Raw genomic sequence first — 22635 nt, 5'->3', positions numbered from 1 at the left:
AACTGGGCATGCAATTGGCATTAAGGCAACGTCTACTTTTTGAGCAAACTATATAGCACTGCCTTGGTTTCTAATACTGGAGTTTTCCATCTCTGTGGAAATGGAATAGCGGAAAATAATACTTCACGGTTTTTTTCTGAATGTGTTCCGCATTGCTTAAATATTTATGGCATGGAACACCGCAGCCCTAATTAATCATATGTTATCCATGCATAGAGCCTGAACTAACCCAACAATATCCTCTTTCATTTTCGTCTCACTAATACAGATCCCAAGTTATTCCTCGTGGTCAACATGCGTTGCTGTACTTTGCGGACATTACCTATTTCTTTCAATATTCTGATTTCTTGTGAAATCGTAGATCTGAATTCAAACGAGTTTATTATTCCCCTACGGAAGAATGCGCATGCTCGGTCATTCCCCTAGATTATTAATTTTTAATGGAGGTAGCTTCCATTCTCACCCAGACCTGTCTCGAACAAGGAACCCAAACGTTAAAGTAAATTAATTTCTAGCATTTTGGTTGACCGTGTATCCTGCAACAAAATCTGCAAGTTCGTTGTGGCACTATTAACAGGAAAATGAAGCCTTGGTAGGATTTGAAGGATGGAAGATGTATCGCGCCTGCCTTTAACCCTTTGCATCCCATGATTCTAAGACAATCGAGGTACAGTAAATTTGTTATATTTTCACTGAAAATGTTGCTTATCCGTTATTGACAATTGTCTTAATGTTACAGTGTATACGTATGCTTGTAGATGTTTAACAATTTTGTTGTTTTTATGTGGAGTTTTGGGGCACTAGCCTTAGAGACCTTTTTACTCTTAACACAATAGGAGGTTCTGGTTTTAAGATAACCCACACACCGATTTAATCAAATCTGCTTTTAAATTCATCCCCCTTTACAATGTAGCGGTGAATGCGGGCAGACCATGCTCATGGTTATCTCGATGTATTTCTCTGCATGATCTCGTTTAGCCTCCGCAGGACACCATGTACACAGCTAGTAGAATTCACATTTGACAGTAATGTATACGTCCAGTTTGATAAATGGCATTTAGTCCTTGAAAATTCGTTGCATCCGACAACGAGTTCTGGAAAATGAGCGTGTAAGAGTATTAAAGGTGATTCATCAGGAGGCCTACTTTGCTGGACGTTGTACTTTCATTAGCCTACCCGTCTTTCAGACAAGTCGACCCAGGATTAGCCGAGGGGCCGACCTAGCGATTGCATTGCGCCCATGTTGATCCGTGCTTTCTTTCAAAGAAATCCAGAGAGTTTGAACTGAACTTACTGAATATTCAAACTACAATGATGTATACTTAATGTTCTCGGTGTGTGTTTCATTAAAAAAAAGATGGATTCGTGGTGGAAACTGGCAACAAACTCGAAGTGGTGAACATTCTGCTAAAGTTTAACTCTGCTAAGTTTAACTATAATCAAAGGGGCTCCTCAAGACAAAGTCCATTCATTTCTAGTCGGGTCAAGTGTGACCCCAAAGAATGTCATCACCAAAAATCCATAGCCCAGTGGTTACAAAACTTTTTTTGTACAAAACCCCTTCTTATACATTGTCTCTTCATATGAACAGTTAAACATTTTCAACCTAATTTCATCAATCAGTTCAACTTACAGTTTTACTTGAACAGAGATCTTTTTCATTTTTTTTTTTTTTAATTCTCGCTGGTGATCAATCCATACAATGTTCATGTTAAACGCATGCCCATTGTTTTAATTAGGCTAACTGTTCCTGCTTACATATTACATGACTACAAAGTAAGATGTAAGAGTGTGTGACCCCCCCCCCCCCCCCCCCCCAAAGTAAGATGTAAGAGTGTGTGACCCCCTTACTGTAACCCCACACTTTTGGAACCACTGCCGTAGCCTATTAAGGCAAGAACAAATATACAGTATAAAAATTGTATTAATTGTTTGAATTGCAAAATAAAAGATCAAATACATAACCTAAGAGATCAAAAGGGAATAAATCTGGGGTCAGATTAGATTTTAGACAAACTTTAAAATCAATGGAATGTACCACATCTGCACTAAGACAAAAGTGACAACCATGGCCTGTTTGTGTTTTTCAGTTGAAGATGATGCGCCGACTCCCCAACACCAGCAGTGATTACTGCATGAGTGGCAGGCCGTCTTGCTTAGCTGAAGACAGCTGCCACCTCGCCACTCACTTCGACCTGTGTTCCACGCAGGCCAGCAAATACTATCCCTCTATCCCACCACCTGGACAGATGTCTCTGTCCCCACTGTCCTCCTGTCAGAACACACTGAAACCTTTGCCTTGTCAGCGGCCCTGCCAGGAACACCATGGTGATGTTCACCCCCCAGCAATGGGAATCAAGAACAATGACAAGCCCGACGACGCGAAGAAAAAAAAGACTCCGGGCAGGTCAGGCAAAAGGGGCCGTCCGGCTGGAACTACAAAGGCTGCCGGGTACAGAACCAGCACCGGAAGGCCACTGGGCACCACGAAAGCAGCGGGCTTCAAAACGAGTCCCGGGAGGCCCATAGGCACAACCAGAGCAGCTGGTTACAAGGTGAGCCCAGGTCGCCCTCCTGGAAGCATCAAGAACCTCTCTCGCCTCACCAAACTGGGCTACGGAACCTGCAGCGGCGCAGCGTTCCCATACAGCGCCATGCACAAGAGAGGTGTATGTGAACCAGTGGCCAAAGAGAAAGAAACAAATGAGTAAAAAAAAAATAAATGTACACACATACACATTTTTATGTGATGCTTGTGATTTAAAAGGTGCATGTTTTGTTGTCCAATATAGGGTGTGTGTTTATACTTTTATCAGGACTTGTGTGTGTGTGTGTGTGTGTGTGTGTGTGTGAAACAGAATCATTGTTTGGTATCAAACTATTTTTTGACTATATCTTGATATTGAAGTGTTTAACTTTTCACTTGCTACTTGTTTTGTTGCGTTGTCATTAATTTGCCCTCTTTTTTGCTTCAACATAAAAATGTGCTCTGCTGTTGTTAAATGGACACTGCTACTCTGGGGTATAATGTAAACTTTTGGCAAGATTTATGTTGGGGCAAATTTTACTGACCTCCGCATAAGAGCTCATATTCTTTTTTCTGTGTGGAAAACCTACAACCAATCTAAAGACCACACATGAATATAATTCGTTAATACTTTATTCTCAGATGTGTATTTTAAAAGAAATCAAATTGGTAAAATGGGTAACACAAGATTAATTTGGTGGCAGCATCCTTGAAAGAACCCTAGGTTTTGAGACATTGTACAGAGACAGCCATAATTAGGTGGTTAGGTAGGCTAAAGGCTCAAATGTATACTGCAAACTACAACACCATACTTCAGGACTACGCGTATGTGTTTTTGTCCTATACCCGTGTTCCATTGTTACTTCAAGCTATTTGACAAAATGTTTTGGTGGATAACTCAAACTAAGTTTTCTGTGATGATAATGTGTTTATGAATCCTCTGTAACAGTAAAGAAAAGAAAACAAATAGTATCCAGGTAGGTGAGCCCATAATTAGTAGCCTTTATTTCTCAGATAATATTGCTGAACCAATTTTTGCTCCAGTTATTGTCAACCACATTTCCTATAAACTAGTGTTGGTGCCCTAGCTTTAAAAAGAAAGAAGGTGCCTTTGTGACTAGGACCCACTCTTTATTAGCCTAAGGTTTATAGCATAAAAATGGCCCTGTAGCTAAAAAATCTACAAAGATCTGTAAGATTGGTAGCTGCATGATGCCACCTCAAAATCTGGAACAGATTCCAATCATAGGTCAACTCAAACTCCTGAAATTCTATTTAGTTAAAATGAAACAAAAATTAACACAGGTTTTGAAAGCTATGTTTGACCAAGATTCATTCCTGTAACTTTGGCAGCCCAGCTGGCACCAGATGACATCATGCTGTTGGCCAATATAGGCCTACCAGATGACATTCAAACCCAGTCCCGTCATGCTGTTGGCCAATATAGGCCTACCAGATGACATTCAAACCCAGTCTCATCATGAAGTCATAAAAAAATGATTGTAAAATTCTAGAATGTGGCAATGCTGTTGGTATACAGCTCACTGAGATGCTACAGTGTGATAATGAATTAGGATTGATTTTACTCTTTGGAGGTACGGTCCATGATTCCGGTGAAAGGTTGTTGATATTTGAGCTCAACAGCCAATCAAATTACACCCCTCCCTTCCGTGCTACTTGGCTGGAACGTTGATGGCTTGGTCCGAGCCACTACGTTTCCCATTTACAGAGCCAGGACTGTGAATGAACACCACAGTTTTTTTGAGCACACAGACCGTGAGGAGCAATTTGACAAAAAGTGTATTTGACAGGAATCGTTGACCGAACCTTTAACAAAGGGGGACTGTATATAGTGTCTGAGTGAAGTCAGGGATATGATAATGTGACATCTTCAGATACAGCCCGTCACCACAACTAAAGACAGATGTTGTTTGGTCCGTGGCCTGTTGGACTCCTCAGAGAGGTGAGGGCAGCCTATATTGTGTTTGGATAAGTATAGTGTTTAGATGGTAAGCTTTTAGGATTGCTCTTTTGTTTTCTGTGGCAGCCCAGGCTTAAGCAGACCCACCTTTTGGCACTTTATGTGTGTGATTTTGTCCACACCTTCTTCACTTTCACTTTCTTTTTCACTTATCTCAAACATGGAGAGATTTTCGGAGTGTTTAACGTAGGTCTGCATTAAGAAATATATGCTATATCTGGCACCAAAATGGATGTTACTGCTTGGACACGTGTTTCAAAACAGAATCGATGATGACACATTGTGGTGTAAATGTTTCTTGCTTATCTACTTGTTTTGACATTGGAACTGTTTCTTCAAATCAGAAATGAAAAACATTACAAACATCTAAATACATTTGTATGAAGCTATTTTGTTGGCCATATGAGTTTTAGGTGTCGTTGAGGAGTTTCCATCTTTACAAAACCAAATATATCGGAGGCCTATTCACATCAAAACTATATATTGTAAAGCAGACAATCAATTTGTTATCTCACAAAACATTTATTTGCTTGTTGATGTAGCCAATCTATTATAAGTTAAAAGCTCTTTTTCTGATCACTATCTACCTGTCCTGGCCACTATCTACTTGTACCGCCTGATAAAACTACTACAATTATTTCTCATAATTATGATGGTATATTGAAATTTATGAGATCTCTAAATTACAAGATATCTTGAAATTATCTTAAAAAAGAATTACCATGGAGTCACGAGATCTTTAAAAACAAGATAGCATGAGTCATAGTAAAGGCGTTAAGTAATTTTGACTTCATGTGTCATCATTTTGCTTTATTATCTCATTATGTTGTGATAGTGCTACTATTTGGAGATCATGTTGTTACAGAACATAGTAAAAGATCTCATAATTCGAAAACAGTGACTCATAACTACTAGATCTTGCCTAAATATTGAGGAAAAAATCTTTACGTCTTTCTCCGTGGCAGAAACGGGTTTCGGCTGTAATGTTATTGAATAGTTGACTAAATGCAGTGGCAGATATTTTATCTTCTCTCTTTCACTTTGTATATTCATTGTCTTTGGAGAAGGGCCTTTACTTAGTGCATTACACCTACTTTGGTTTATAAGTATTTTCATTCATAAGGCTTACTGCATTGCTGTCCAGCCTTTGGTTCCCAATTTAGAGTGCAATACCTTCGTTTCTAACCACTCCTACCACTGTAGACATCATGACTGTTTTTAAGTTATTTAATGTATCTACCCTTTACCAAAGAACTCAATGTATCTGCCTCCAGCAATGAGCTTGCTGAACTCACAAAAACTATCATTTAAATGCATTATGTGCCAGCTCTTTGTGGACAAGAGCTTACTTACCTCAACAAAATCAACAGATACAGACTTAAAAATGTGTCGTGTTTGAAACTATGTTTGTCAATAATATTTGTCAATGATGATCATAGAGATAAATCTCAACAAAATGGCTTTCATTTCATCTATATGATTGATTTTGTGTAATTTAGGGAAAAGCTTCCATCAAGAATCACTATAACTATTATTATGATTTTTATGACTTATTCGACTCTCGCTTTTAATACCTTTATGTGTCACTGTTTAATGTACAGTGTGTTTATACACCCAGAGTGTTCTGCCTTTCAAAGATGTTGCTTCTGTATGACAATGTGTGTTTTGATTTGTCTTTCACATATTACAGTGTTGATTTGATGATGTGCTCTTTATGTGTATTATTCCTGTCTGATTATTTACATTATCCACATTTCTCTTGAATTGAAAATTGACAATTTTCACTTGATCTTCATTTTTACTTTTAGTGTCGTGAATTTAGCGGTCATACTGTGAGCCCTATGCCTACCACAGACATAAATCAACCAAAACCAAGGTTTATATTCAGCCATGTATCCATGATACTAATTGATTTGTATTTGTATTTAGACAATTCACCAATAAACAAATGACTGACATAAAACTAGTGTAACTTGAAGTCACAACCACCAACAAAGCAAATCACTGATATATGTTTGCAGTTGTATTTTTAAAGAGCTGTGTCATTTTGCACCTAAAAGGCTATTAAAAATTATGTAATCTGGGGAAACGTTTTCTTGTTTGACCATAGCCTATGTGCATGTTAGACGAGTGTTTGAGAATCTGTGTAATAAACCTTAAATAAATCTGGTTGATGGGTCTTTTTATATAATTTCATTACAATTCTCATTTTTGTAGAAGATTTTGTAATCGCACACAGAGAACTGACTGCTAGAGGACTGTGAGGAACAATTAGCTGACTGCTATTGCATGTATTCTCTTCTGTCAGGGGATAGGATAACAAAGGTGCTGCTTTAGATTTTTGTGATATTGTTGATATTGTTTGATTTTTTTTGTGTGTGTTAGATTATAGGTGGCGTGTCACTGTCATTTTTTTTTTTTTAAATGGCGATTTTTATATGGTTTGCCATTTAAACTATAAATGTTAATATTGTTTACATATTGCTTTGAATGCTGGGAGATCACGTGCACTTCTCCTCGGTTGTGTGCGCATGAAGCAAAGGTCTTATTGGCTAGTTGAGATGAACTCTGAACCGGAAAAGATTTTTCACCGGTGCTCAACGGCAATGGTTGGAGTTCTGTTTATCTAGGGACATTGAACAAGCCCTTCTTCGATTAATGTAAAACGTTACTATTAAACATGCTTTTACCATCTTGTCAGCTTTTAAAATAACTACCATGGGAGGTGCACTGGAGCCGGTGGAATGTATATGCATTTTATTCTTTTCTCTTTTTGTTATTTCATTTACAGCAAGCCCAGGTAAGTTAAATAAGTGGTACGATAGCTCGACACATAGCTAACGTTAGCTAGCTAACGTGTATTTATGTTAGGCAGCTAAAAGGTTCATAATGTTAATTAGATGTCACAGTTTGTATAGTTTTACCTTAATTAACGTGAATAGTCGCATTTATTCTGCCATCATTAACGTTAAGTTACGCGTTTTTCTCAAAGATGAGGTCCCTGAGTTCAAGATGTCAGAGGATACTTACCTGGATGCAAAGCAGACTCCAGAGTATGTGGTAGAGGAGACACAGGCTGCTTCGAAAAGGCAGTTCAAGACAGCTGAAATAGCAGATGCGGTGATGGGAACTGAGCTTCCCGCCAATTCAGCTGGACTCGAATCACTCATCCCGAGCCCTGGAGATCCCATGGCAGGATTCACGGGTCATTGTGGTGAGGAGACGTGCGTTCGTGAGACTCCTGAGGACACAAGCGAGTTGGACATCAGAGAGAATGAGGAGCCCCTCATTTTAGAAATGATCCACACTGATACTTCAGCCGCAGAAGACCAGAACTCCACAGAAACAGCTAAAACATATAAAGTAAACTGCGACAAAAGAAACATCACCGGAATGGTCAATTTCACAATTCAGGTCCTCAACGCGTCACAGGTATTATTACCGCTACTGTAGCCTACATTACTTTAAGGATGACCCGCCTTGAAAATAACACACTGGTCACTATGTTGACATGCATATTGCGATTTTTGTTTCCATAGGACTTGATGGATTTTCTTAACGTCAATGGCACAGAATGCTCCCTGGTTCTGTTTTACACTACTTGGTGCCAGTTTTCTGCCAGCCTTGCCCCACACTTCAATGCGTTACCCCGTGTCTTTCCCACAATGCACTTCTTGGCTTTGGATGCCTCTCAGCATGGCAGGTCAGTCCCGATCTTATGTTGTTTTCAGAATAATTTAGCATATTTCTGAATTTCTGAGTTTCATCATTTATAAGTAATATAAATGCACGTTTACTGTATTCATTCACAACAGATAATTCAATTCAGATTTCTTTATAGTGCACTAAATGGCATTGAGAACTTGGAAAAAGAACAATCAATTCAATCAGTGCAGTTAAATTCAGTCAAATGTTTGAAAAACGTATCCTATTCAAACACCTCTGAAATCAATTATCTTTTTTTAACAATGTATATATTTCCAGGCTTAAAGGTACTGTTGATTGAGTGATTCTAATCCAATACACGTTTTGTGAAATTCAGCTAATTGCTCCTCACTGGCCTCTTGCCCTCTGCTCAGTGTGCATACTCAGAAACACTCCAGTGTTCATACACAATCCTGGAACTGTAAATGGATAACAAACATAGGGGTTTGGACAGAACCATAAACAATTCCGGCCAATCAACACGTTGCTTCAGTAGCACGGAAGGGGGGGGGGGGGGGGGGGGAATGATCTGATTAGCTGTTGAGCTCAGATTTCAACAACCTTTTGCCAGAATTGTGGACTTTTCCTTTAATCTCAGATGTTGTATTTAACAATTATCAAATATCTATTTTCTCTCAGTAATGCTTAAAAGCAAATTGTATACAAAGTGAACATGGACATTTACTGTGTTCTTTGACCTTTTTCAGCCTTTCCACGCGATTTGGTACAGTTGCAGTTCCCAACATACTACTGTTTCAAGGAGTGAAACCAATGGCCAGGTTTAACCACACAGACAGAATCCTAGAAACGCTGACATCATTCATAGTCAATCAAACAGGTGAGTGTATGAAAACATGTATGATTTGAGCCTGACAGCAGTGCCTTATTTTTTTTAATAAGTTACTATTTCTTAAAGTAAAACCAGAGGAGGGTAGTAACGTGTTATGTTTACTCCGTTACAGGTACATGTATTTTTTTCCAATAAGTTGTTCTTGTAGTTTTAATAGAAAAAACGTTTCACTCTTACTCGAGTGCATTTATGATAAAAACATTTGTACTTCTACTCAGTTACATTAGGATACACACGTCTCATTACTTTTGAAATTATATGAAATTATTTGTATTCACAACTACCCACTTCTGAGTAATACCCTGTATTTTTGCAGTCCATCAGTAAGTTATGTGGGTGTCGCCTTTTTCCTGCAGGGTTTGAAGCAGCTTCAGATCAGACTGTGACAGAGGAGGATAACTTCGGTCCCCTTCCAAGTGTGCCTGTGAAGAGTATAGATTGGCTCCTCGTGTTCTCTGTCCTGTTCATAATTGGATTCACCGTGTACGCCATCTTGCGGACAGACAGTGTCCGCTGGCTCATACCAGGACAAGATCATGACCATCAGGACTAAGCACTGGCTGTTATGCTGCTGTTTTAATTTTCTTCTCTTCTCACCACATTTAATACTGTTGTGCGGATGGACGTATTTATTGTGTTTGGAGGTTTAGGGTTGCGCTTATCACCACATTTCGGTCTGATCAGAGTTCTCATTTCTACACATTTCTCATGCTTTTAACTTTTGCAATCATACTATTTCCCTAAATTAAAAACTGAACCAACCAATGGAGTATGAGTACTTTATTGCTATTACACTTATTGCTTTGTTGCTATTAAGCTGAATGTGGTCACTGCATGGGTTTGTTTTTTTTTCCTTTTGAAAATGACATAACTTCCGCTTTCAAGACTACAGCGAGCAGTGTTGTCAGTAGAAGATGGGTGCTAACCAGGTCTTAACCAATCAGAGACCAGAATTACTTCTTTACTTCCTGACTTACCACCCATTCTCTGGTTACCACCCATCCTTTACCAACAGAGTCAAATAATGGAGGCACACGTTGAATATATTTTCCCAAAATGCTTCTTTTTTTTTTACCCCGAATGGGGTTTGAGAGGGCTAAACGTCTGCAATTTCTATCAGATAATGTATCTAAATATGATTAAATTAATATATATCTGTGTTCTATTGCAGTTTACAGCTCATTCACAAGTGGCGCCAATCTCATTTGTTGTGTGCCCGTTTCTCCATCCTCTCCTGCCTCCTGGGTAAAGTAAGATAAAACTTGATTTAGCTTTCTTAAATGAGAAGTTCTTTCCCGGTGGATCACGAACCACCTTTCTCACAGAATTCTTTATTCAAATAATACAAACATCCACGGAACATACTGAGAACCCCGTCATTCATGTATGCTCGTTTTCTGGACCATAGAGCTTACAACCCTTAATTCGTGAATCCGTAGTTTACACATTCAAAGGAGACAACAAAATGTACACATAAACCTCATAATCCTTATTTCCTCTTCCCTTTGTATACTTCATTAGCAAGCTTATTTTGATGATTAGATTAATCACTTCATCAGGTCGAGAATTTTTGAATGTGGGGCAAGTCCTTAAAGCTTAAGTTTTCCTATAGTAATCACGCTAAGCTTTCCCATTCATCTCCTTTCTCCCTCCTCTTGCCCATACACTTTGCACACAGCAGAGGGCACCACTGTGGAGAGGTCCTAGGACTTTGATGCACAATGGTCTGGTTTAGCTTGCATCTCCAGCCAGCTGTTGGTTACAGCTTCATGTTTAGTGGAGGAATGTCTTGGTTGAGCATTGGTAGCCACAGGTCCTGACCCTGAGCCATTGCTGGTTAATTAATCTCAACTTGCAGCAGAATTTTTGTTTCTTCTTCCTCAGAGGTTTCCACCATGAGCATTGGGAACTGCGAATTGATTTCTCCCATGGTCATGTTCAACAGTAAGGATCTGATTTTTCAGACGGCACAGCAGAAAATCATACCTAAGATGACCAGTACAATTACAACTATCATTGTATCCTATTTTAGCAAAAAGGTCAATGGTTGCATTGATGACCTCATCCACAATTATGACACTATTATGTTGGATTCCTTGTACTTTCTACTTCAGGAAAGTCTTCTTGTTAAAGATCGCAAAATGGCTGATATGAAATGCATGTAGAAATAACATGACAATAACTATGTCGATTTACATTAAGTTTAACATATTGTTATTGTATACCACTGCACAGAGTTAATATAAAGTATATCCCAAATTCAGTACTATAGCCTAAGTAATGAAAATGCTGTGGTCATTGTACATGAAACTTAAAAAAAAAATTAAATCACATAGAGATTATATGCCTGTTTAGTTCAATGGATCACTTATATTGTATAATACCCCATTTGTAAATATAATGGCTATACAATTACTAGTGCTGACAATTTGAATAAATTAACTAATTATTCGCACAATTTGCTGCTATTAATCAGGGTTTTTTCTTGCTTGTAATACTGGATATTTAAATGTAAAATCACAGAATGAATGTAGAATCAACACTGGAAGTGTATTTAAATTCAAATACTATTGTTGAATAGCATCTTTGTAACTTTGAACACAGATTCTCTCCTGTGAACTATAATTTTCCAATAAAACCAGTAAGTGTGTAGACACACTTGGCCTTATCCAGGGTTAGGTCACATAACACTGACAGACCTGAATTTACTTTACTGACACTGCTTGTAGGTTCAGAGCAGCTCTACAGCAACAGTGAATATTACATTTAAGGAAAGGGCAGAAGAACACTGGCCTTTGTGAAGGATATCACAAACCTCATTTTTACCAAGGGGTTTTTGTGTGGCTGCTGTTCTAAAGCTTTGTCACCCTTTTGTAAAGATTCTACACTGCACCTTTTCGCTGAAAGACACATATAAGCATACATGCATTGCCAGACATTTTGGACCCCCACAATGTCACATTCCAATGCTGTTGAACAACTTTTGACCTACCTGGCTTAGGCCTAAACCTGCTCTCCATGACTCAACCTCCGCCCTCTAGTGGTTCATAGTGGTAAGAGCCTTGCGTTATGTTCCCTGCACATACCAGGCCAAACATGATGCCTCTTTTTTGTTTCGATTAGGACACATGCTTACTTCACACTTAAAATATATTGTTGGAGAATCTGTCTATCAGTATTGCATTCATTAAAAAGTAAAAAAAAATCTACTTCACACTCATGTTCCCCACAAAAACACCACAAAAACACAGAGAGCACGCAACAGACATAAAATACAGAATTTTATTTACTAAAGTTGGAATGGTCATGTAACTAATTAACATGTAAAAGTACAATCATGTTCAATTTTACAATTCATATTTCCTTCCATTTTGTCAAGCCAGCCAAGTAGGAGTACATCAAATCCACACAAATGCATTGGAAAATAGCAATCATTAATACGACAGTAAAGCTTTCCAAAAGGATAACACTCTATAACAGAAACACTATGGTTCATTGTAATTTCTTCACAATACGGATTCTGTGGCATCTCACTCTCAGTCCAGTGGCAATCCTGATGTACAACAGTAAGTGTTATCACCCAGTTGCTATGTCCTCACTATCAAGAAATAACTGGGTTATCAGGTGTGATTCCAGTACTGAAAGAAAGGCAGAATCCCAATGGCTACTTGCTGTCACACCAAGTAATTTCCAGTATCTGAGCACTTGCGATTTTTTACAGTAGCAACCTTATAATTTCTAAGTAATTAGAGCACTCTAAAAGTGTGAATATATAAAGATATACACATGACAAGTGATTATTTTATTTACAAACATGTCAGTAATGACAATATGCACTTGAATGTATGAAACATTAAAAACAGTTATATAGATACATCTATGAACAAATGTGCCGCGTGTACAGGTAAGCAACATTTAACATGCAGCTGTTTCGTTGTACACAGTTTCAGACATGGGATCACACGACAATGTACACAGCAGATTTAATTTTAGTTGATCCACATAACAGGTGGTTATACCTCACAAATGTTTGGATACCATCATTTTTCCTTTTTGCTAACAGTTTCCATAAACAGGATAACGACAATAAACTGGCAAGAGTCATCACTGCATAAGAGATGTATGGCCGATGTGGCAGTGCATGTTCAGTGAGTGTCTAGCTAGGAATCTGTCCACTAGTTAACTGAGAACCTGTTAAGGTATTTATGGTAAGGTATGGTAAGGTACTGCTTAAGTGGTTAGTCACAGTATGGGTACTCCCCTCTGGTGTGCAAATATCACATGGATTCAGTGGAGCGAAGAGATGAATGAAGCCAGGAGCATCAGTGATGGACACAAACTGTGTATAGTGTCTGTGTGTGTGTGTGTGTGTGTGTGTGTGTGTGTGTGTGTGTGTATGATGTGTGTGTATGTGCTTCACAGATTCTAACTTTTGAGAGTGCTTCAGTATGTTAGTGAGTTTCTGAATTCAAGAGTGTGTCCACATCTCCCTCCCTCTCAGACCACACAGTGCTTCTCCGACGCTCCGTTGTCTCCACTGATATCCCCCTGAGCTACTTCTAGAGGTTAATATCCCTGCTTCAAGCTGCAAGAAAAAGGGGAAAGGATTACAAAAAGGATCATAAAAGCATGACAATAGGATAATATGAAAAAAAGGCAAGCATCAGTGCAGTACCTTCAGTGATCTTTACTCTGCAATCTCATAGTCATCTCAGTGTCCCTGAGTGGATAAAGTCAAGTTAGCCACTTAATACAGGTGCGTAGGAAATGGAAACAAAAAACAGACACAAAAAAGAGCATCTACTCACTGCCGTTGAATGGCTCAGCTTGTCAAAGCGGAATTTAAGATTGGATCGAGGAGATGTCTTTTTGTTGAAATCTTGGCATTGTTCAAAACAAAGGTGAAGAGAAAGGTGCATTTTAAAGTACAATAAAAGCAATATATGACAACAACACAACAAAAAGCAGATGTTGGAGACAGGTGACTCATAGCTCTATAGCCTACATAGATGTATTACAGTTACCTGTTGGGCTCCGACACATGATGACTGGCGTTCCTGAACTCTGACCTTCCACACTGAGGGTGGGGCTATACACTGGGGGGTAACTTGGTGAAACTGCGTTGTTCTAGCAAAAAAAGGAAAGAAAGAGAATTGATATGGCTTAGCATGAACTCGTTTCCTGTCCGTTTCTCTCTCTGTTTCTGTGTCTGCTTGCCAACCACCACTGACACACACACACACACACACACACACACACACACACACACACACACACACACACACACACACACACACATGTAAGTATGCACACACACACACCCAAACAATCCAACGTACTGGGTCTGCCTCCTCTAGTGTGTCTAGCGTGTCCCCATCTCCTGCAGCGCTACTGAAGCTGCTGGTGCTGGAGGACGACCTGGAGATGTGCTTCCCATTGCTGTCTTTCATCTTCAAGAACGGTCTGCAGAATCAGAGAGGAAAAAAAGGGAGAGACAAGAGTTAAAGACAAGAGTCAAATGTGTTGTGGAGACTTACACTTCAAGTAAGCTACTTTCAATGTGTTCATGATATGTGAATTAATGAGGCTCAAGATATCAGCAGTATGTCTATATAATACACACATACACATGTGTCATTGCCTAAATACATTAACGTGAATAATATTTAAAAGTAGTCAGCCTCTTTGCTTTTTATAGCCACAGGTCTAAGATAATTATGTGGGCTCTTTTGTGGAAAGGGAAGTAAATACAGGTAGTGCAAAGATTCCACAGAGGAGTATTTCCATCCAGTCCATAACTCACCTATCCTTGCTGAGGCAGATCTCTGGAGAGCTGGGGTTGGATGAGGTCTCTGACCTCCCTTCTTGTGATGGCTGACAGTCTGAATTCCTTTGGTCACTGTAAACTCAAAACAAAACTCAGCTGAACAACCACTACTGATTTGTGTGCGTGTCTGTGTGTGTGTGTGTGTGTGTGTGTGTGTGTGTGTGTGTGTGTGTGTGTGTGTGTGTGTGTGTGTGTGTGTGTGTGTGTGTGTGTGTGTGTGTGTGTGTGTGTGTGTCTTTTCATGCAGACTGAAGTTCAGAAAGTGATGTTTTGTTTGCTGCGAGTATTCATGAAACCACTCGCATGCCATTTTACTTAATCGCGTCGTGCCGCCTGCATTAAATACCCAATTAAGATGATGGGTAACAAACACAGTGGGGGGGCCCTTTCTGAGGTAGAAGGCTGGGAACTCCAGCCCTGATTGGTTAGCTTTGTGTGCTGACCTGCGGGAGAGGCGCTCAGTCTGGCCGTCTACGCTCGTGTGCAGCCGAGGAAAAAGCCCCGAGCGCCGCTTCACTGGGCTCTTCAGCGGAGACTTTGGACCTGATGAACCCTGAGTTTGACAGAGAGTGGGGTAACCAGACAGCGAGAGAGAGAGAGAGAGAGAGAGAGAGAGAGAGAGAGGGAGAGAGAGAGACAAAGGAGAGAGAGTGAGAAAAGGAATGAGAGTGAATGAGAAGAGAGAGAGAGCAAGAGACATGTATGAGTGAGAGAAACAGAAAGAATAGTGGGAGTGTGGAGGGAATGAGGGAAAGAGAAAGAAAGAGTGTGTGAGAAACACAGAGAGAAATAGACAGATAGTAATGACTGTTAAAAAAAAGACTGTATTCAGAGCTGAATGGCCTAGCAGAAGGCATCAATGAGGAAAAATGTGATATGTATGTGATAATGGACTAAATTGACTAGCAACATCATCCCTGCACAGACTAAGCTGAAAAGGCTCCTGTTAAGTGTGTGGAAGCGAAATAATGATCCTCCACTCACCACATGGGCACTTTTACTGCCGTCTGCCCCCACCTGTGTCAGCCCGCCGCCGCTCAGGCTGGTGGGCACACCCCCTCCCACCATGGAGTAGCGGTTGCTTTTGTGAGAGCCCACCATCGTATCCATGGAGTGACTCCTCACTCTCATCGCCCGCTGCGGGGTGAAGAGATAATGGATGATTGGCAACAGCGGGGACAGAAGTGGCAGAAGGCAGGTAATGAACGAAACACTTAATGGCTTTTCACGGTCAACAGAACATGAATTAGACCAGGGCCTAAATGTGGAGAGGCATTAGAAAAAAAAATATATATATATATATAAAAATATGAAAAGATCAGAGACGGACACATTGCAGACAGCTGCAAGATACATGTGAGTTCATGTTTTTTTGTATATGAATTGGAGACCAAATTGAAAAAAATTGAGAGACTCAGACAGAAAGATAGATCGATGGAGGGAGAGGGAACAGAGCGAGTGACAGAGAGACAGAGAGAGGGGTGGGGGGCGATGAAGGACAAAAGAGACATTGAGCAAGACATGCACATACATAGAGACAGACACTAGAGGGCGCACACCATCCATTTTCAGCAGCAGCTCATCTTCAGCAATGAGCCACTAATATGCAGAAAAAGGGCCCCTAGCCACTGCATTAATGAGCCACAGAGCTCTGGCTGAAGGCACCTACAGCACTACCTGCTTTATGTAATGTTGCACGGTGGGTACAAACCTTAATGGACTCGATTAGCCCACTGTGACCCCCATTCTCCATTTTGTCTTCCTCAGAGCTGACTGGAAGACCAAGCATGACCTGGGTCTGTCTGTGGAGCTCGTCGTGGAGGTTGTCAAGCAGGGCAGCCCGCGTCCTCTCCTAACAAATGGACATGTATTTACACACACGCACACACACACGCACACACACACACACACACACACACACACAAACACACACATGTACACGTTCATGCAGGCATCCACATACACACAGACAAATAGGAATTGTATATATGTAAATATAAAACGACACCAAAAGGACAGATATTGTATTTTTTATATTAATTCAGATTAAGCTTATCTTGAATATTATGTAACGTACGTGGTAGAGAATACATAACATTCAATGTTTAAAGGCACATTTTTTGTCAAAAATCATATTTCCTGCTCTCCATTCACATTCTGACACATCCACAAATGTTCACAGACACACACACACACACACACACACACACACACACACACACACACACACACACACACACACACACACACAGACAAACACACACTCACACTCAACACTGATATAACAATGGTGCACGAATATTCTGCTGAAAAGGAGGAATTTTTACGGAATGCTCTGAAAAGCAGAGCAGCCCTTAGATAGCGTCCTTCTTGGCTCTCTTTCACTCACCTCCAGCCTGGCGAAGCGCTCGGACTTGTAGCAGGCATTCTCTGCATTTATCAGCTTCGTCAGCAGGAACTCTCTGAATTCTGGGCCCTGGGTAGACAGACAGGGACAGACATTCCTCACTGTGTGTACACACAAAGCCATAGCAAAGCTGATATGCAGATGTGGTTGCACTAATGGCTAAAAATAGCATTCTTAGATGATATCCTTAAACATGATCCCAATAGTGTACTGCGGGTAAAGAAATACCAAAACAAGCATCATCCATTTGTACAACGGATTATTTGTCAGTCTTTATCCCCGAAACAACACTCAAATATCATGGACAGCTTCTGAATGATAACATTTTCACAGTCGCATGTTGGGGCCCTCCAGAACCCAGATAAATGTAGGATTGCTGAGCCAATGCGTTCACCTTTTTAAAGACAGGTGGATTTGGCAGTGGTGGACCAAAGGATGGGACATCTTCACGTGCTGTTGCAGACACCTGCAAGATACATGTGACTGATTCATGGCATGCCTTTTTTTTACATGATGGGGCACTGATTCAACACTGGAGTCAACTACTAATGTGTAGCTATACATTGTCATACTGATAACATAGAGGTAACTGCTTCCAGTCAACTGGCATTGTCTAGGTACCTTATATGTAGTGTCATCTGTGCATGGGTTCTCCACTTGCACTATAATGTAGGCATGGAGGAAGTTGGACGCTATCATATCGGGCACAAACGGTGTAGCCTCTTCCTGGAACACCAGCGCTACAATGTCATTTCCTATATGCCGTTTCCTCTGGAGCTGTGACACAATAAAGAGAAGGAAAAGGAGATGTCAGTAAGTTGACAGTAAGTGTGTGTGACTTTGGCGACACTTGCACCGCGACACCTGGGGACACTTGAAGAGTGTCACCAGGATAGAGTTGTTTTTAATGATACATTACACGTAAGAGTATGAAAGGATGGTTATCATTCATATAATAGTGGATTAATCAAAAGTGCATAGATTGATGTCTAATAGGAGCTGATTATGTTTTGGGCTTACCTGCTGTGTGTCTCCCTCTGTATACGGCAGCTTTGTGGAGACGTGGAACATGACTTCTTGCTCCCGGAACACTGTGTAGACCGACTGACTGCCAGTCTGTCCATGGGAGACATCAAGGCCACCGCGAAACCTGTCAGACATGAGAAGAAGATACCTGGATTAGTGGTTTGACTGACACATGCATGCATACCTCTCTAAAACACACACACACACATACACACACATACACACATTGCTTCTCTCTCTTACACACACACAACATGCATTCAATCACACACACACACACACACACACACACACACACACACACACACACACACACACACACACATCGCTTCTCTCTCTTACACACACACACAACATGCATTCAATCACACACACAGAGACACACACACACACACACACACACACACACACACACACACACACACACACACACACACACACACACACACACACACACACACACACACTCAGGCACACAGGTGTACATGTTAGTTTCATTAGTAACTCCTGAAACTCAGCTATTTGTGCTCAAATCAATATCTATCCAAAGGTCAGGAGCTGGACTCCCACGGTGTATTAAATGTTTGCTTTCCCTGTCTGGTAAGTTTGGTCTAAGTAAGGGCTCTAAAGACTGCTGAGGACTGCTGTGCAAATGCGAAATGTTTACCATGACTCATTTTTAGCCCTCTAGTGCTTTTCATTCAATACAACTGTTTACTCAGCTCTCCTATGGTTTCCAGATTCTCCTTACCGAGTCCTTCTTCTGAATCATAACACATTAACTATTCTATCCATCAGTTATCATCCTTTTCTCTCTCTCTCTCTCTCTGTCTCTTTCTTTTCAGTTTGTGTCCATCACTTCATCACACCCTCTCCTCTCTTACCCTTTGAATTCCTGCAGGTCTACGCAGTCTCCCAGCACACCGAGGAACTCAGTGAAAGCAGGCGTCTCCTTGTTGTTCCTGAAGAGGTCTTCCTCAGATGTCTGCAAGAGAGCAGGGAGAGCAGGGAGAGATTATGATCTGGGCACCGGGAAGATGAAAGCCAGGATTATGCTACCAATTAGATAGCATAAAAGTCCCACAATAGTGGGCAATGAGTAACACCGTGTATGCGCAAGGCACTATGTATAGATTATTTATATAGGAGCAAAATTATAACTGCTTTGCCATCCAATAGGAACGGATACAGACAGAATACTGTGTATATAGCTGGTCCAGGGTATCATCAGGGATCAAAGACTTGAATTAATTTATGATGCAGCAGTTATCACACTTTTTAAATCAAATTTACTAAATCCAAAACTTATGCCCTGAAATATACACGGTTAACGCATACACAGCACTGAATTGAAACAAGGCTTTACTTGGGAAGCGCTCTCACCTGCCCAAACCCCTGGTAGACGACACCAAACTTGAAGGTGTTGTTCACTTCATGTTCATCATAACTGACTATCAACTGGGAGCCCTGGCAAATAGAATTATAAATAATTTATGAAATGTCATTATAAATAGACACACATTATTTGAGGATGGTTGAGATAGCGCATTTTTGTTCATTTTGCCTAATTTTGGCAATCTTCACAAAAATGTCTATGAATGATCGCTAATCAACAGGAAACGATAAGAAAGGTACACACCCAGTTGAACCCTATCTTGCGACATAATGACAATGTTGCATGTGCTATTTTGCAACAAACCCTTTAAAACATCCTTTGTAATTTCAACACTAGTGTTTCTAAATTCAGATGCCCAACACCACCCTTAGAGCCTACTAACACAGTGACCAAAGACAGATTGGAGCCTGGCAACAAACATTTCCTCATTTTGGAGATTCTTCCTGCCAAAAAGAGAAACACTAGTGTGGGAACCTGAAGCCTGATCTTTGCATTCGCTTTATTTTAGACTGAACGGAAGTTACTGTGATTGCTAGGAACTTCCCTATAAGCCATTTCTAAGCCTTCGAATTGCCGGGCACTCATGGAGTTTCATCACTTTATTAGCTAACTACTATTGTAGTTTTTTTTTTTTTAAATGCCCACGCAAGATTAAAAGGAGAAGGTGAATAGTTGGGCAATTGGGAAAGAAGCTAACTTTCATTTATCCGACTGTATCGGTTGACTGATGTCTTAGTGATGAGATTATACCATAACGGAAAATACTGTGGAATAAATAAATATGAAAAGAGCTGCTTTTGACATTTACAAATGGCCATAAAAGTAAGACAAATTACAGTCCTGCTGGCATATGGGCAATTGAAAGCAATGGGCATTTCATTAGTGAACAGAAGTCAACAAGTCAACCTCTCTCCAGCTCTTCAGAGACTGAATGTAATTAATGGGGAAGTGCCCTTTTCCTTCATAGGCTGAATGAATATAAATGAAATATCCAAACCATTGAAATAACTTGCATCCTAATCTACAGCCTACGTTGGATTTGGCCATGTGTTTGTTTTATGAAACTCACCTTTGGGTATAACACCGGCTGGAATTTCAGGTTGAAAATGTCTTCACACAGGAGCTATTTGAGAGAGGTAGGGTAAGGGAGAGGAGAGAGAGATAAACAGATAGAGATCCATTTTAAAAGGGCGAGTTACATTCTAAGGACTCGTACATTATTTGGAGGAGGTCATGCATTGGAAGAGACATATGAGCTAATATGACGGTGTGCAAACCTTCGCTAACTGAGCAATGCTCGGGAGCTCCGTCAGGCCTGCCAGTGAGATCTTGTCATAGACTGTCTTTAACTGAGATCTGTAAACAAAACAAACAACGAATCAAGCCAAACAATGAATTAAGCCAAACACATGAGTGTGTGATGAAGCAAGACTGCTCTCTCTAAACAGATTGCTGTCAGTGTGCTGATGCATACATCTCCTGTTTAAAATGTTTACAATGAACGCCGTATGCCAGCCATTGATCAGAGCCTTATGGTGTTTTATTTTCCCATGCAGTCTATGCACTATTATGTTTAAGCACTACCAAACATCAGCCGGGCACACTGGAGCTGGTCCTCATGTTAGCCTGATCCATTTCAGTCTGCGGTTTTGTCTAGGGCAGGGCTTACCTGAGGATGATGTGCAGGTACTCTTGGTCCTCCACTTCCTCATGTCTCATAGAGAGAATTAGGTTGCCATGGCTGCTTGCTGTGCAGTAGAAATTAAGATGTTCCTGTAGGAGTGGGAGGTGTTCCTTTTTTTAGTTTAGAAAAGCAGCATATCATTTTCAATTAAGCCAGTGCATTACAAGACAGACAGCATACCATTTTCAATTACCGCAAACATATCAACTCAAAGTTTAATTTCATGGTTACCTCCACAAGCAAAAGGTTAATTATAAAAACAGAGAGGTCATACAGAAGGGTCAAAGGAATTTAGCACTGTAATCACAAACAGAAAATTGTGTAAGACATCCAGCTTTGTTGTCATGAAGTGCCCCACCTTGCCGAGGAAGTGCTTGCGATAGGCTCGTGCTGCACTGTTTCTCTCCAGACGGTAGCCGAAACCCCCCTCGGGGCCTGCCCCCCCCCCATCCTGCCCATTACAGGTGCCGGGGTCCTTGGTGGATGGGACGTCACCACTGGCCTCAGCGTCCTCTATCCAGTACCCCCCAAACTGAGGCAGGATGACCTGGGGATACGGCTCACCCCTTTGGAGGACCTGTGTGCGTCATCAAGAACCCAGTAGGAATGATTCAAAAAAATACTTCCTCATCTGACTTATCCTCAAACCGATATTATGACAAGGCTGCGTGCTCAAGATTTTAAATAAAGCAGCAGACTGAAGCTATAATCTCCACATTCTTTTATGGGTTTGTGCAATGAGTCACTCACCTCTTCAATCACTGGATATGGGATGTAATCATCCTGAAGGAGATATGCAACAGTCCGTAAGTCATGTACAGTCACACATTTTATCATTCAGACACCTTCTCCTTAACCTGCTCACAATATAAAAGATGACGATCACACCGAACAATGAGGGCTTACACTGGCCATGCTCTGTGAAATGTGCAGACATTACACGCTGAATTAAGACTGCAATGATGAGAATGCGGGTCGTTCGAAAAGACAGAAGCGATGGAGGGGGAAAGAGATGCTGGTGAAGACTCATGGAGTGTATGACATAACGTATATCGCGGCAAACTGCTTAAATCTGCAATTACATTTCTATTTGGGGATTATTTTGACTTTGAGCTTTAAATACCTCCTCAAATAATCATGCGCGTAAGTACTGAGGAAATGAAATGAGAAAAACACCAATCAGACACCACTTAATACCCATCACAGGCCTGACTACAGCAAACATGGCAAAC

General features: G+C 40.6%; 3 protein-coding genes across 4 annotated transcripts; 2 read left to right on the top strand and 1 right to left on the bottom strand.

Moving 5' to 3' along the window:
- The first annotated feature begins 47 nt into the window (after positions 1–47).
- LOC105896211 (UPF0461 protein C5orf24) lies at positions 48–6677 on the top strand. Its single transcript, XM_031572006.1, has 2 exons — positions 48–667; positions 2091–6677. The coding sequence occupies exon 2, from the start codon at positions 2097–2099 to the stop codon at positions 2709–2711; it is 615 nt and encodes a 204-aa protein (XP_031427866.1). The 5' UTR covers positions 48–667; positions 2091–2096; the 3' UTR covers positions 2712–6677.
- A 128-nt stretch (positions 6678–6805) lies between these two features.
- Positions 6806–9825, top strand: txndc15 (thioredoxin domain containing 15). The gene is made up of 5 exons (XM_012822985.3): positions 6806–7308; positions 7501–7940; positions 8048–8211; positions 8921–9051; positions 9420–9825. The coding sequence occupies exons 1-5, from the start codon at positions 7227–7229 to the stop codon at positions 9614–9616; spliced, it is 1014 nt and encodes a 337-aa protein (XP_012678439.1). The 5' UTR covers positions 6806–7226; the 3' UTR covers positions 9617–9825.
- Positions 9826–12331: 2506 nt separating this feature from the next.
- On the bottom strand, positions 12332–22315 carry rap1gap2b (RAP1 GTPase activating protein 2b). Of its 2 annotated transcripts, none has more exons than XM_031572000.2 (20): positions 22154–22315; positions 21762–21980; positions 21389–21492; positions 20997–21075; positions 20789–20842; positions 19707–19790; positions 19208–19308; positions 18318–18447; positions 17919–18074; positions 17692–17763; positions 17280–17366; positions 16602–16742; positions 15875–16027; positions 15334–15443; positions 14867–14962; positions 14385–14526; positions 14088–14190; positions 13872–13942; positions 13739–13783; positions 12332–13648 (listed from the first exon to the last, which is right to left on the bottom strand). In XM_031572000.2, exons 1-19 carry the CDS (start codon positions 22238–22240, stop codon positions 13775–13777), a joined length of 1998 nt encoding a protein of 665 aa, XP_031427860.1. In that variant the 5' UTR covers positions 22241–22315; the 3' UTR covers positions 12332–13648; positions 13739–13774. The 2 variants fall into 2 exon arrangements, with proteins under 2 accessions (XP_031427860.1, XP_031427861.1); XM_031572001.2 differs by having other exon boundaries at positions 14403–14526.
- Between the last annotated feature and the right edge of the window lie 320 nt (positions 22316–22635).

This window comes from Clupea harengus, chromosome 8 (assembly GCF_900700415.2).
Source record: "Clupea harengus chromosome 8, Ch_v2.0.2, whole genome shotgun sequence".
NCBI lineage: Eukaryota > Metazoa > Chordata > Actinopteri > Clupeiformes > Clupeidae > Clupea > Clupea harengus.
This window is presented reverse-complemented; position numbering and strand designations above follow the sequence as displayed.

What these genes read in the sequence shown, in the direction of transcription:
- LOC105896211 (XM_031572006.1), top strand. Translation starts at nt 2,097, where the DNA reads ATGATGCGCCGACTCCCCAACACCAGCAGTGATTACTGCATGAGTGGC.
- rap1gap2b (XM_031572000.2), bottom strand. Translation starts at nt 22,240, where the DNA reads ATGATAAAATGTGTGACTGTACATGACTTACGGACTGTTGCATATCTC. An exon ending in TACCTGCACATCATCCTCAG is followed by an intron (nt 21,076 to 21,388) that starts GTAAGCCCTGCC and finishes TTTTGTTTACAG; the next exon opens with ATCTCAGTTAAAGACAGTCT. An exon ending in ATCCACCTGTCTTTAAAAAG is followed by an intron (nt 17,367 to 17,691) that starts GTGAACGCATTG and finishes CTGTCTACCCAG; the next exon opens with GGCCCAGAATTCAGAGAGTT.
- txndc15 (XM_012822985.3), top strand. Translation starts at nt 7,227, where the DNA reads ATGGGAGGTGCACTGGAGCCGGTGGAATGTATATGCATTTTATTCTTT. An exon ending in AGGTCCTCAACGCGTCACAG is followed by an intron (nt 7,941 to 8,047) that starts GTATTATTACCG and finishes TTGTTTCCATAG; the next exon opens with GACTTGATGGATTTTCTTAA. An exon ending in ATTCATAGTCAATCAAACAG is followed by an intron (nt 9,052 to 9,419) that starts GTGAGTGTATGA and finishes TTTTTCCTGCAG; the next exon opens with GGTTTGAAGCAGCTTCAGAT.